Source organism: Lotus japonicus, chromosome 1 (assembly GCF_012489685.1).
Source record: "Lotus japonicus ecotype B-129 chromosome 1, LjGifu_v1.2".
Taxonomy (NCBI): Eukaryota; Viridiplantae; Streptophyta; class Magnoliopsida; order Fabales; family Fabaceae; genus Lotus; species Lotus japonicus.
Genome location: NC_080041.1, coordinates 8,942,270 through 8,956,303, shown reverse-complemented (window position 1 = coordinate 8,956,303; position 14,034 = coordinate 8,942,270). Strand labels below are relative to the sequence as shown.

Here is a 14,034-nt window from a genome sequence, read left to right as displayed (position 1 = left end):
TGGAAAATGATGATGAAGATTGAAGAAGGTGAAGAAGATTATGAGGTTAGAAATTATCATTCTGAGATTTGGGGACTTAAAATTATATTTTTTATTTTTTATTTTTTTAAAAAAATACACGTCATTTCATTAAATGATGTGGCATGTTCACGTAGGCCAAAAGTGACACTTGGTCACGGCGGCCGGAGCTAAATTGGCGGTAAGGATAGTTTCAAAAGAAAACGTAAGTTTGAAGGCATGCATAGGAAGATTTTCCGGCAAGGGACGAAAATCAAATCTGGCTCAAAGTTCAGGGACGGTTTTTAGGTTTAACCCTTTACCAATAAGGTGTTTTGGCAGTTCTAAAGTTTAACCTCACGTTTTTTTCCGGCTACATTACAATTACACCACAGTCGAGCATTTACCATTATTCGAAAGTTGTTAGTTTAATTTATAATTTGTTCTATTTTCACATATCACTCTCATAAATTTGCCCCTAAAACATCGTGCTTTGCAGCAACACCTACGCCAACAATTGTCTATTTATTTTCTCAAAAAAACTATGCTTCGATAAAAAATAAACAACAAATGTGCAGAAATACAACAAAACCAAACCACGACACTCTAATTACCCAATAAAAATTAATCAATATTTGAATAATAAATTTTAAACTTACATTCAAAATTAAATTCCCCCGTGCCTGGCACGGGTCATAAACTAGTACATGTAAATTCGATATTTACCTTTGAATTAAATTTCTCGAATGGATAAAATATACAAAAATAAAAATATTTAAATATTTAAATTTCTTGTTAAAACAATTGAACTAATATTTTTACTATTTATAGAGGTGCTTCCAAATCCGGAAACAAATTCTTCAGTTCTACTATTTCATCATCTCTCCAATCATCTTTCCAAGCTTGATCTTCAGAGGGTGAGTGTTCTAGGGTCTGTCCATCTGGGAGCTCAAAGGACTCATTACAATAAAGCTTTAGAGCTGGATTATTTTTTAATAGATAATGTATGCATTTGGATGCTGTTTCTTGCACATGTGAAGCTACTTCTCGCTTGACAAATGACAGTAGAAAGTCCACCTGAATCCAAAATCCAAATGATACAAATTTTTTTTTTGAAAAGCATTCAAATAAATATTAGGCTTAAATGCACTTTTAGTTCTGGTTGAATGAGCAATTCTAGTCTCCCTTAATTTTTGTTTGAATGGAGTTCCCCCATTTTATTCATTCAACAATATGATTTTACCATTAACTTGTCAGCCAATTAAATTAATAATGTTAGTGAGAAACAAGATCTTCCAGTTGAAGGAAACATAGACACCTTGGGCAAATGTTCACACAATCTTTCAAATAGGAGAATAAAAATGGCTCGTACCTCATTGGAGGCTAGAACTGTAGAAACAGAAGCCAGTTTTGAAAGTGAGAATAGCATAGCTACCAAAAGATCTTCATTTGAAGAATTTAATATCAACTGTAGACCTATCTGCATCCAATCAATGATCACATAAGATAAGATTATACAGATGATTTCAAGAAAGAAACAGACAACAAAGACAGTTAAAAGTTTACATAAGTTGAACACTATAACAATCTCGTTATGCTATTTTACACCAATGTTAAATTTGAAAACTAGTCGTAAGAACACATGTTGAGGAGTAGGGAACTAGCTAATGGGATGGAAAAAATATGGAAGGTATACACTAAAAGAAACAAAAAAGACAGTGGGTAGTTAGGAGGGAAGACACACAACTAGGGGAATTGAGCATTCAGGTAGCATAATTCTTTATACCTTAGCATGCTTTGGTGTGAAAGGGGTGACCCTTTGAAGGAGTTACACTCCTTGATTCATAATCAGTCATAACAGCAGCCACTCTTTCTTTGTCTCTTTCTCTCAAAACTTACTTTTCTTCTGAGGTCTATCAATTTGGTCTGACCTGCTAGATTCTAAAGAGGGAGCAATGGAATCTCGCATGGAAGCATTGGAGGAAGCGGTGGAGATGTTGAAGAAAGTAACTTGGGATCAAGGTTCCCAATTGGCTAAGATAAAGACACGGCAAGAGGAGCTTGATGAAACAAAAACATCGAGATCCTCCTGGGAAAGCAGACACAGAAACAAGGGCCATATGAGGAGGAAGGAACCAGCAAACAGCCAAATTTTGAAGGATCGAAGATAAGTGAAGAACTTGTGGAACAGCCAAATCCTGAAGGTAAACGTTTGACGTGAAGGATGACGAAATCCATTCATGGAGAAAGAAGCTGGAGTCCCAAGGGAGATATAACTTGTTTTTATCAGCATGGACAGGGTGGCTTTGCATTAGTTTCGTTTCCTGAGGTAGATGAGTCCAGAACTATCGTGGGAGGACTTCACAGCAGCAATAACTCAGATTTGGGGGAAGAAGCATGGGAAATTTACATGAGCATGCCTCTACCTTATGACAAGGAGGCACCATTGAAGATTATATGCAAGAGTTCAAAGTCTTGGCTCAAGCAATTGCACTCCCAGATAACCAGTTACTTGATTTTTCCTTGGGTGGGTTAAAACCAGAAATAAGATTACCAGCTTCTTTCTAAATGGTTACACAAAATGCTCCAAAACAAGAATAGCCAGAAAGTCACGAAACGAAGTGCATAATAATATATATATATATATATATATATATATATATATATATATATATATATATATCAATAGAAAATTTATGTCAAAGAAAAATAAGTGTAGTAATCTCACAGACTAAAATATGGTAAAAAAACCTTGTATGCTTTACTCGCAACTGAATATGAGCACTTAAATTTTGCAAAAACTCGTACGACAGCCAACTTTATAGGCAAAGATACTGCAAGTGTATTCACCATGTTAAACAGCATCTCCAATGTAATACATGCAAAATCATCTGATATCTCACAGAAGCATCCAGCAGCAAATAATGATGTTATTACCTGTAAAAAACTAATCCAATATAACATAAAAAAGTATATACAAGGAAGTTTGACTAAAATAATAAGAGCTCAAAAGAAAAGACAACTAGGGGAATGCCACAATGTAATCAAACTACATTATAATGTGAAAAAAGTAATACATTGTCCAATAATTGTCAATTCACCCAAGTATAATCTCACACATAATGATGTGTTTGGGTAAATAGCTTAGTTAAGTGTTTAAGGTAAGCTATATTCATAAGTTAACCAAACACGTGCAAAAGTGCTTATGCTACGAGATAACATCAAATAAGCTCTTTCAAATGCAGCCTAAATTTAGTATGTAGTTTTCGGTCGCCATACAATTGCAGAATTTACACAAGGAAAAAATGACTAGGTGCTAAAGTATCAGAATGATATATTCACATATAATACTCCATAAATGACAGATGTTATTGATGAAATTAGAATTGGACCACCAGAACCACAGCAACAGTAAATTACACTTATGTTACCTCACAATCATGAGTTGAAACGAGGCTGGAAAGTATCAAGTATCGTATTTGAACATTGTCATTGGCAAAATCAGCCCAGCAACCAAACAGAACCAAAGCCAGTGCCTTGGACTCTGAATCTCCATTTTGGAAGACAGATTTCACTCTCTTCAACATCTCCAAGTGGTTAGCTACTATGGCCTTTGATAGCAAGCCCTTACACTGCTTGTGTTTCCCATTATCACGGTGCTTTCGTTCAAACAAGAAAACTCTGACAATAGAAAACCTGATTTCTTTGTCACCTCCTCTAAAGGCATCAGCAAGGCGTAAGAGGATGGCATTGGCAAACAGCCTATCTTCTCCTGGAACAAGGCCAAATATGGCATTGGAATCAATACCAGACTCGAACTCTCTACTCCATAGCTGAAGGTGGGGCCCCAATTTCAATATGGCTTTGACAGGTACACCTGATGAAAGATGAGACTCGGTGAAAACACAAACATAAAAAAAAACATAAGAAATTAATAAGAAATAAGAAAGAAATAAGAAAGAAATGGCTATGTGACCTGGTTTACTAGAACGGAGGCCCTTCTCAAGTTGGATGCTCCATTCCATGGCACAAGCAGCACAAGTTGGTTCCATGGTAGATTCCCTTATGCCTGGAACTGCTGGCAAGAGATAATTGAGCTCAATGATTTAAGCAGACCCAACTTTACAATTAATTAAAAGCGCTCCACAAGCTCCCTAACAGATTCATTGCTCCGTCTCAATACATAGAAAACTGAATATGTAGCATACCACCCAAGGTTGACAGAATCACGAAGTAGGACGGAGACAGGGTTCAGAATCATAAAAATTGTATAAACGTAACGTAACACGGATGCTACGACTCTACGAATATATATTAATTCATATATATGCGTACAAAATACCATAACATAAATAAGAAAGAAAAACTTTAAATAATAACAAGCACCATAATAGACTTGCATAATCCATAATATTGTTATTATCATATATAAAGTACTCAAAAACCAAAATAAAGTTTTACATCCCAATTTACCCAATGAAAGATTTGCATCCCCAATCTACCAAAAGAAAGCTTTACATCCAAAGTACCAAAAACCCATCTGTATCTTCATTCTTCCATGAAAAAACTCATCTTTGAATTTTTATGATTCTGAACCCTGTCTCCGTCCTACTTCGTGATTCTGTCAACCTTGGGTGGTATGCTACATATTCAGTTTTCTATGTATTGAGACGGAGCAATGAATCTGTTAGGGAGCTTGTGGAGCGCTTTTAATTAATTGTAAAGTTGGGTCTGCTTAAATCATTGAGCTCAATTATCTCTTGCCAGCAGTTCTAGGCATAAGGGAATCTACCATGGAACCAACTTGTGCTGCTTGTGCCATGGAATGGAGCATCCAACTTGAGAAGGGCCTCCGTTCTAGTAAACCAGGTCACATAGCCATTTCTTTCTTATTTCTTATTAATTTCTTATGTTTTTTTTTTTATGTTTGTGTTTTCACCGAGTCTCATCTTTCATCAGGTGTACCTGTCAAAGCCATATTGAAATTGGGGCCCCACCTTCAGCTATGGAGTAGAGAGTTCGAGTCTGGTATTGATTCCAATGCCATATTTGGCCTTGTTCCAGGAGAAGATAGGCTGTTTGCCAATGCCATCCTCTTACGCCTTGCTGATGCCTTTAGAGGAGGTGACAAAGAAATCAGGTTTTCTATTGTCAGGGTTTTCTTGTTTGAACGAAAGCACCGTGATAATGGGAAACACAAGCAGTGTAAGGGCTTGCTATCAAAGGCTAGAGTAGCTAACCACTTGGAGATGTTGAAGAGAGTGAAATCTGTCTTCCAAAATGGAGATTCAGAGTCCAAGGCACTGGCTTTGGTTCTGTTTGGTTGCTGGGCTGATTTTGACAATGATAATGTTCAAATACGATACTTGATACTTTCCAGCCTCGTTTCAACTCATGATTGTGAGGTAACATAAGTGTAATTTACTGTTGCTGTGGTTCTGGTGGTCCAATTCTAATTTCATCAATAAAATCTGTCAATTATGGAGTATTATATGTGAATATATCATTCTGATACTTTAGCACCTAGTCATTTTTTCCTTGTGTAAATTCTGCAATTGTATGGCGACCGAAAACTGCATACTAAATTTAGGCTGCATTTGAAAGAGCTTATTTGAGGTTATCTCGTAGCATAAGCACTTTTGCACGTGTTTGGTTAACTTATGAATATAGCTTACCTTAAACACTTAACTAAGCTATTTACCCAAACACATCAATATGTGTGAGATTATACATGGGTGAATTGACAATTATTGGACAATGTATTGCCTTTTTCACATTATAATGTAGTTTGATTACATTGTGGCATTCCCCTAGTTGTCTTTTCTTTTGAGCTCTTATTATTTTAGTCAAACTTCCTTGTATATACTTTTTTATGTTAGTTTTTTACAGGTAATAGCATCATTATTTGCTGCTGGATGCTTCTGTGAGATATTCAGATGATTTTGCATGTATTACATTGGAGATGTTGTTTAACATGGTGAATACACCTGCAGTATCTTTGCCTATAAAGTTGGCTGTCGTACGAGTTTTTGCAAAATTTAAGTGCTCATATTCAGTTGCGAGTAAAGCATACAAGGTTTTTTTACCATATTTTAGTCTGTGAGATTACTACACTTGTTTTGGAGCATTTTGTGTGACCGTTTAGAAAGAAGCTGGTAATCTTATTTCTGGTTTTAACCCACCTAAGGAAAAATCAAGTAACTGGTTATCTGGGAGTGCAATTGCTTGAGCCAAGACTCTTGCATATAATCTTCAATGGTGCCTCCTTGCATTAAGGTAGAGGCATGCTCATGTAAATTTCCCATGCTTCTTCCCCCAAATCTGAGTTATTGCTGCTGTGAAGTCCTCCCACGATAGTTCTGGACTCATCTACCTCAGGAAACGAAACTAATGCAAAGCACCCTGTCCATGCTGATAAAAGCAAGTTATATCTCCCTTGGGACTCCAGCTTCTTTCTCCATGAATGGATTTCGTCATCCTTCACGTCAAACGTTTACCTTCAGGATTTGCCTGTTCCACAAGTTCTTCACTCATCTTCGATCCTTCAAAATTTGGTTGTTTGCTGGTTCCTTCCTCCTCATATGGCCCTTGTTTCTGTGCCTGCTTTCCCATGAGGATCTCGATGTTTTTGTTTCATCAAGCTCCTCTTGCCGTGTCTTTATCTTAGCCAATTGGGAACCTTGATCCCAAGTTACTTTCTTCAACATCTCCACAGCTTCCTCCAATGCTTCCATGCGAGATTCCATTGCTCCCTCTTTAGAATCTAGCAGGTCAGACCAAATTGATAGACCTCAGAAGAAAAGTAAGTTTTGAGAGAAAGAGACAAAGAAAGAGTGGCTGCTGTTATGACTGATTATGAATCAAGGAGTGTAACTCCTTCAAAGGGTCACCCCTTTCACACCAGTTTCACTCTTCCATACTCTCTTTTCCTGTATGCTACTCTGCATTCTTAGGCAAAAACTCGTTAGCCAAGCTGTTTCAATGCGATTGAGGCCTAAGAGGACTTGTTCTGGAGTCGAGTGTTTGTGAGGCTTTCACATACAAAGATTTTCTCATCTTTTTTAATTCTTGGAATCTCGTGCTTCATACAACACAAAAACCTTCTCATATTGTACAGCTGCCTCCAACATTGTGTATGTTGAATTCCACCTAGTATCTGTATCTAAACTCAGCATACCTTTGTATGATATATGCACACTTTCAGCATAGCTCATGAATTTTAGAAATCTTTTAGTAGAGCACTTCATATATCTCACAGCATTTCGAATCCTCAAAATAGAAATATCAATCTCTTTCATACCCTCTTTGACAATCAAGTTGAGTATATGCGCACAACAACGCATGTGAAGATACTCACCATTCAAAATCACCCTGTTCAATGGCAAGAAACTATTTTTAAGCTTGTCAATCGCAGAATCGTTAGATGTAGCATTGTCCCCAGTTATAGTCAAGACTTGACTTAGCTCCCACTCATTCAGAAACAACTCGACATTGTTAGATATAACCACTCCAGAATGTCCCGTAACTTTCCGAAAGTTTATAATCTTTTTCTGCAAGTTCCAATCATCATCAATAAAATGCGCAGCCAAACTCATATAACAATAATTCTACACAGAAGTCCATGTGTCTGTTGTAAGACACACCCTACCACAATGTTTGGACATGAACCTTTTCAACTTCACTTGTTCGTCAATAAACATTTTTTCAATGTCCCTCCTCAGAATAGACCGCGAAATGACAGCAAATCGCGGTTGCAGAACACTCAGAAACTGGCGAAAGGCTTCATTTTCGACAAACCGGAATGGAAGTTCAGCAGCAATAAACATCCTCACAAGTTATGTTCGGCATATGTCTTGGTCAAACTTAAAGACCGTAGGCGAAGAAACAATGCCACTTCCTACTTGTCCTTCTGCAGCCTGCGGAAATGGACCATCTTTTCTTCTCTTATTTTTTTCACTGCCTGGATATTGCGAGCATCTCATCAAATGGGTCCGCATAGTACTTGTTCCATTCCTACTAATGAGAGTACCACATTAGTTACACGCAGCCCTTCTCTTATCATTAGGCTGTTGTGAAAAGTGGAGCCACACTTCTGAGGGTTGTTTCCTTTTGCCAGTTGATGTGCTAGGATGTGGTGGGAATGTAACATCAACTCCAGTGTTAGTAACTGGTGTAGAAAATATTGAATCTTGCATAGTTTCTTGGAACTCGGAATCCATCTGGTTACTTGGTGACGACATCTATTCAAAAAACTACATTGTCATGATGCAACTTATCAAAGCAACAAGCACATAACTACATTGGCTGATTACAGCAAAAGATAGTGATTCTAAGACACAAATAGCAGCAAAAGAACAAGTTATATCAGTGTTGCAGCCTGCAAATCAGCATATACCTCTAATTATCAAATTGTGTCAATCTCAGCAGCAAGTACAGCTCTAACAAAGCATCTGGGACTTCAACCTGGCAAATTTACGCAAATGAGACAATGAACTCAACATGACTGTAAATACTAAATATCAAAAGCAGATCTACCAGATAAAAACAATATTAGGTACAATGGTACATGATTAAACAATACTAGGATGCTTTTGAAAATTCACAAGGGATTCAAATAACAATCGAAGGAAAGCTACATTCAAAGAGCTATTGATATATACTTATAACATAACATATAGCAACCCCCCAATGTCAAATAACAACCGAAGGAAAACTACATTTAGGGAGCTTATTAACATGTTAATTACAATTAAGGGTGCAGTTCAATTCAGCTCAAAAGTTAAACTGGTTTTTGAGCCAATAATTAGAGCATCACAAACGATTATAGAAAAGCAATCATCAAATAATCAGCAAAAATGAACCAAACCCAGATCAGAAACTACAATGAATAGATAATCAAACAAATAGAAAGCTTACCTACGACCTCAGATCACCTGCGTTGGAACGTCGTTGTTGGTGGGAAGAATCTGAGCTCGGTGGTCAAGGTGACAGCGGTTCTGCCGTGCTGGCCGTGGTCAAGGTGACGGCGGCGCGACCGGAAGGAGGAGGAGGAGGCGCTGCCGGAATGAGGAGGTGGCGAGGCGGCTGGCGGGAGGAGCAGGAGGCGCGGCGCTGAAATTAGGGTTCACTCATCACTGGTTCTCACTTCTCGGTTCAGGACTTTGGAATGTGGTTAACTGGTTATTGGTTGTGTGGAAACAGGATAAATGGATATATCGGAACCGAACCGGTTTTGAGATTTTGGTTCGGTTACCGAACCGGTTTTTAAATTTAGGTTCGAGTTCGGTTCGGTTCTTAACGGTTTGGTTCTTAACGGTTCAGTTTTCGGTTCGGTTTTTTGTTAGCTTCGGTTCTGAGAGAACCATGAACAGTCCTAATAGTTAGTATAAGTTGTATGGTTTCCATTATGAAATGACTAGTACTCCCTCTGTTTCTATTTATAAGTCACAAATAACTAATTCTCTTAGATTAAGAAAAGTAGTTAGTAACAATAAATTTGTAAAGGAAATGATTAGCTTTCCTAGACTACCCTTATTTACTTTCCTATGATTTTTTCTCTCCAAGTTAATATTCAAAAAGTTCATAATCTCTTTCATATTAAATATGAGGGTGAATTTGAAAAAAATTATTTAATGCTTCCTAGATATTAGAAAGTGACTTATATTTAGGAACAAATTTTTTTCAAAAAATGTGACTTATATTAAGGAACGGAGGGAGTACTTTTTATCCGTGCGATGCACGGGGATATTCATTTTTGGCTTTTGTGTGTTTTTTTTGTTAAATTTGTACCCAGGTTGACACAACTCAACCCGTTTTCAACCCAACTCATATGGGCTGACCCATATTGACAAATGCAAAAGTAAATGGAAAAAAAAAATATTCACATATTTACTCCAGCAAAAACATTCAAAGGGCCCTTTAAATTCAAAGTTACTTCAATTTGGTAGTGATATGTGATGTTCCCAGTTCCCAGTTTGAAAGGCAAAAATCCCTATATAGGCATTTATAGAGGGACTTGGAAACATAAAGGCCACCCCTTAAATTACTTATAAACGGTGAGTGAATTTGAACTCTCATGTACTGAATCAATACTCTCATTTCTTCAACTTCATACCTTGTGGAGGACTTCCTTCCACCTTCTTGGATCCTATTCCTTTCCACTCTATTGAAAGCAAAAGTAATGTTCAATTTGACTCTAGCTGCAAAGTTGACAAAGGAAAAGGGATAAGCAAGCACAAAATGATTGACTCACAATCTCACATATGACTTGCTTGGCTCATTACGTAAATATTATATATAAAAAATAATATATTACATAAGAGTTAACACACAATTAGTTCATGATGTACGTAATCTTCTAATTTTTTTTCTGGAAACATATAATGAAATTGGTTTATAATTTAGGACATCTATTTTAACCAAAATTTAATTTCAGTCCCCCCAAGTTCAAATTTTAACAATATCGTTTAGTTTTCAAATCACTGCAAATAGTCCACCCATGTACTGGCTTGCCATTGATTTGGACTTGCTGCTGGCAAGAAATTGTGCACCACCAGCTGATTAGCTCCACACCATCAAGGTAATCCAAATCCATGAAAAGATAATCACATAAACAAAAACATTGAAAAATAAAGCAATCTTGCTGAGATAACTTTAATGAAATAAGGTGGTTAGTTAAGCTTAAATATTTACCCCCAAAAAAGTAGAAGATAGGGTTTAGCTGCAAATTCTCCTTTTTCACCAAAGCTTCCAACTTATCCCAAACTATTGTCATTGTATTTAATGATGGGTATGCAGGCCTTTTAGATTGAACTGCATAAATACACATTGAGAGTAAGTTTACCACCATAAAAGTTATAGCATGTTATGTTACCACCAGTCCACCAGGAGAATGAGAGCAGTGGGCAAGATTTCTAATATTACCTTATGATTTCTCCGGAGAATCAAACTGCTCAATGTTAGCTTGGCAGCAGGTGCATTTGGCAAAAGAGAAATATCACATTTCACATGACATGGTCTCAATTAAATCATTTCTCAAAAGCTTTTATAAAATAAAGCCTTAAATCTTTTGTTCACCACACATAATAAATGTTAGATATTGTTCACAAAAAACAAATTTTAAACTGAAACTGCTAATATGGTTTGGAGAATATCAAAGAGGTATCAACTTACGGTAGTTGCACACAAAAGTAATCCACCACTGACAAAGGGCTCAAATTAATGTGATTTCAGCACAAACAAAAAGTTTTTAATGAACAACATAATAATAGAATTCAATAGAATTTCTAATTTGTCTTTTTTGGCACCAGATTTGAACAAAGCAATCCATCATTCAAACAAAAATAGGTACAAATGAGAGCAAAAACTTAAAAGGGTACAACACAAAGCAAAAGAAATATTCTATTTATCAAGATTTATAAATAAACCTGTAATATGTAATAAGTGACAAATCCAATAATATCACAAATCCAATTTTAAAAATATGAATTGCAGGCAAAGTTAGCAATACTAAAATGGCAAATTTACCAAAACTAAAAGGGAAGAGTAACCAATTTTGGAGGAAGAGTTACCAAAAACTGAAAGTGAAAGATAGAAAAGCCTCCGCGATGAACACTCTATACTATTCTCGAAGATTCATGCTTTGAATTCTCTGTATTCAATAAGAAGAAGACATTGCCAGAATCATATGAGCCACTTACATATTTGATCTAAAATGAAGAGAAAGGGAAACATAAAATGTTTATTTTAGACCAATCAGAAGGGACTTTTGGTGAAAAATCACAACAGAATAGCAATGAATGGTGTAAAGAGGCCAAAGCTTATCATATGTAAAAAATTTGACACATCCTTTAACTGATTATAGAATTCAAAGGACATAAATTCAATTGTAACCACCCTAATTGTTTAGCTAGAAATATAGAGTATTATTCACCCATAAAGAAACTTGGAAAGGGGAGAAGATCCTCCGAAAATGTCTTTCTATTATCGGAGTTGGAGAAGAGGAGATGGCACCCTAAATCAGATTGCAGTATTGATTTCAAATAACACATGAAAAAGCAAATCAAGAGAGTACACGAATCAAACAAAAATCAAAAGCATGGAATACCTTAACTGAGAAAGTTTGGATCCCTAAAATAGACAATAAGATTAGTGATGAACAAAATACGATAATAAGGAAAAAAGACTTCATTGTACTCACCCAAAGGATGGAATTTGCTGGAAAAACACCTGAAAGTAATGAATAGACATGCAAGGGGTCAGAAAAGGCATGTTAATGAAGCTCCTAACAGTAACAACAATGCACTGCACAATATAAGAGAAACGAAAAAGGAGTTAGAAAGATAACGAAGATGCAAAAAGTTAAAAAATGGAAAGCATAAAAGGGTTCTGAACGGCAAAATAAAAATGAATTGACAAAGAGCGAAACAGATGGTGGGCTTTGCTAAGCGGCAGCGGAAAAGAGGTTCTGAAAGGAAAAATGAAAAGGAATTGACATAGAGCAGAACAGAGAGAGTTTGTAGAAAAAGCTGAAATGTTAGTGCAAAGATCTAAATTAGTGAGGAGAAGAAACAGTTCTTACCTGATTGAGGATCTTCTCTCACGTGAATGGGGTTTCAAAGGATAATAGAAAGACGTTTCGCCAGTCCTGTCGCCATTCCGTCTTCCGCGCCGCTGCCAAAACCCTCACCCTCACTACAGACCCCGGACAACCTCCATGACACCTCAATGGTCATGGACAGAAGATAAAAAGTGAGTGTCACGAAGGCAAAAGGGAAGGTTAAAAGAGGAGTGAAAACGGAAACAGGTGAAGGAAGATGAAAAGGGAGAAGGTGAAAACGAAAAGACTCAAAAGAATTCAAGCGAGATACAGAACAAACGAAACAGACGGCGATGATTGAAAGTAACAGATGGCCATGATGTAATCTTTAACTAATTATATTCAGATTTACTAAATTACCCATGAAAAAATTAAGTTCATGTACATTTATTTTTTCAAATTACTGTTTTACCCCAAGGCTGCAAAAACTCTCCCTTTATATATAGTACTAGTCCTTTTATCCGTGCGATGCACGGGGATATTCATTTTTGTTTTTAGTATAATTCTTTTTTAATTTTGTGTTATTAAAGTTATTTTATAGATTAATATAACTAAATTTATTTTAAATCATAAATTTGAATTTTATTTTACTGAGTGCACACATTAGTGACCTTTTAATGTATAGAGCCCGTAGTTAAAGATATAACCTCAAGAAATTGAAAATTGCTTTCAAATCTCTTCGATCACCAAAAGCTTTCTTCACTGTGAAAAAAGGGAGATAGGTCATATTCCACTCTATAGGAGTTTAACAGACTTTAAAGGAATAACACTGATGAAGATGACATTTAACTTACAATTAGAGACTCGCATTTTAATGGAAGAGTTGTTACTCCTTGATTTAATCACGAATAAAAGATAAAAATAAAATAAAATCATAAGAATGGGTCCCATTGTCGGATATTCTGCACTAAATAATGTACACAAACTTTAAATAACAATTATCATGTCTTTTAGTAGCCAGTTATTTGGCAGTTTAAAAAGTTCTAGAATATAAAAAACAAATAGTGAAAAGGGGTAGGATAGGATACAATGATGATTTACATGCAAATTAGTTATTTGGTTACTTGATTTGCTTCAGATGCCCATCATATGAAGATACTCCAGATGCTAAGTCAGCATGACATCCAAAGCCTACATAATTTTTCTGCTTTTTAGTTTATGTGGCTGGCCAAGGTGTAACTAAAACTGCCTTCTTTTCAGTATGAAGGTAACTTCCTTGCATTTAGTCAAGAGCCATGTTGAGTGTATAGTCATAGGGATGCAAAAAGGAGGAGCATGCCAGAAATGGGGAAGGGGGATATCATATCATAAGATTTGTAGATTTGCTGAAACTGCACCTCACATTTGCTCCCTTGGTACTGAAACACAATAAAACACCAAAATCAATGTTTTTGTCTTCTAAAAAATAGCATCCCCTCTCATCAGATTAATCCAATGAT

At 36.2% G+C, this 14,034-nt stretch overlaps 1 protein-coding gene and 1 pseudogene across 9 annotated transcripts; one reads left to right on the top strand and one right to left on the bottom strand.

Moving 5' to 3' along the window:
* Window positions 1–607: 607 nt before the first annotated feature.
* On the bottom strand, window positions 608–12,813 carry LOC130733462 (uncharacterized). 9 transcript variants are annotated; one of them, XM_057585656.1, is made up of 12 exons: window positions 12,578–12,812; window positions 12,197–12,225; window positions 11,568–11,647; window positions 10,921–10,945; window positions 10,690–10,809; window positions 8,914–10,196; window positions 8,393–8,460; window positions 3,974–4,072; window positions 3,429–3,874; window positions 2,749–2,934; window positions 1,370–1,477; window positions 608–1,074 (listed from the first exon to the last, which is right to left on the bottom strand). In XM_057585656.1, the coding sequence occupies exons 8-12, from the start codon at window positions 4,047–4,049 to the stop codon at window positions 823–825; spliced, it is 1,068 nt and encodes a 355-aa protein (XP_057441639.1). In that variant the 5' UTR covers window positions 4,050–4,072; window positions 8,393–8,460; window positions 8,914–10,196; window positions 10,690–10,809; window positions 10,921–10,945; window positions 11,568–11,647; window positions 12,197–12,225; window positions 12,578–12,812; the 3' UTR covers window positions 608–822. The 9 variants fall into 9 exon arrangements, with proteins under 9 accessions (XP_057441639.1, XP_057441637.1, XP_057441634.1 ...); XM_057585654.1 differs by having other exon boundaries at window positions 8,914–9,108; window positions 10,112–10,196; window positions 10,690–11,647; XM_057585651.1 differs by having other exon boundaries at window positions 10,921–11,647.
* On the top strand, window positions 4,220–6,226 carry LOC130717415 (uncharacterized; annotated as a pseudogene).
* Window positions 12,814–14,034: the final 1,221 nt, after the last annotated feature.

What these genes read in the sequence shown, in the direction of transcription:
- LOC130733462 (XM_057585657.1), bottom strand. Translation starts at nt 4,049, where the DNA reads ATGGAACCAACTTGTGCTGCTTGTGCCATGGAATGGAGCATCCAACTT. An exon ending in CCTCCGTTCTAGTAAACCAG is followed by an intron (nt 3,875 to 3,973) that starts GTCACATAGCCA and finishes ATCTTTCATCAG; the next exon opens with GTGTACCTGTCAAAGCCATA. An exon ending in TTTCAACTCATGATTGTGAG is followed by an intron (nt 2,935 to 3,428) that starts GTAACATAAGTG and finishes AGTTTTTTACAG; the next exon opens with GTAATAACATCATTATTTGC.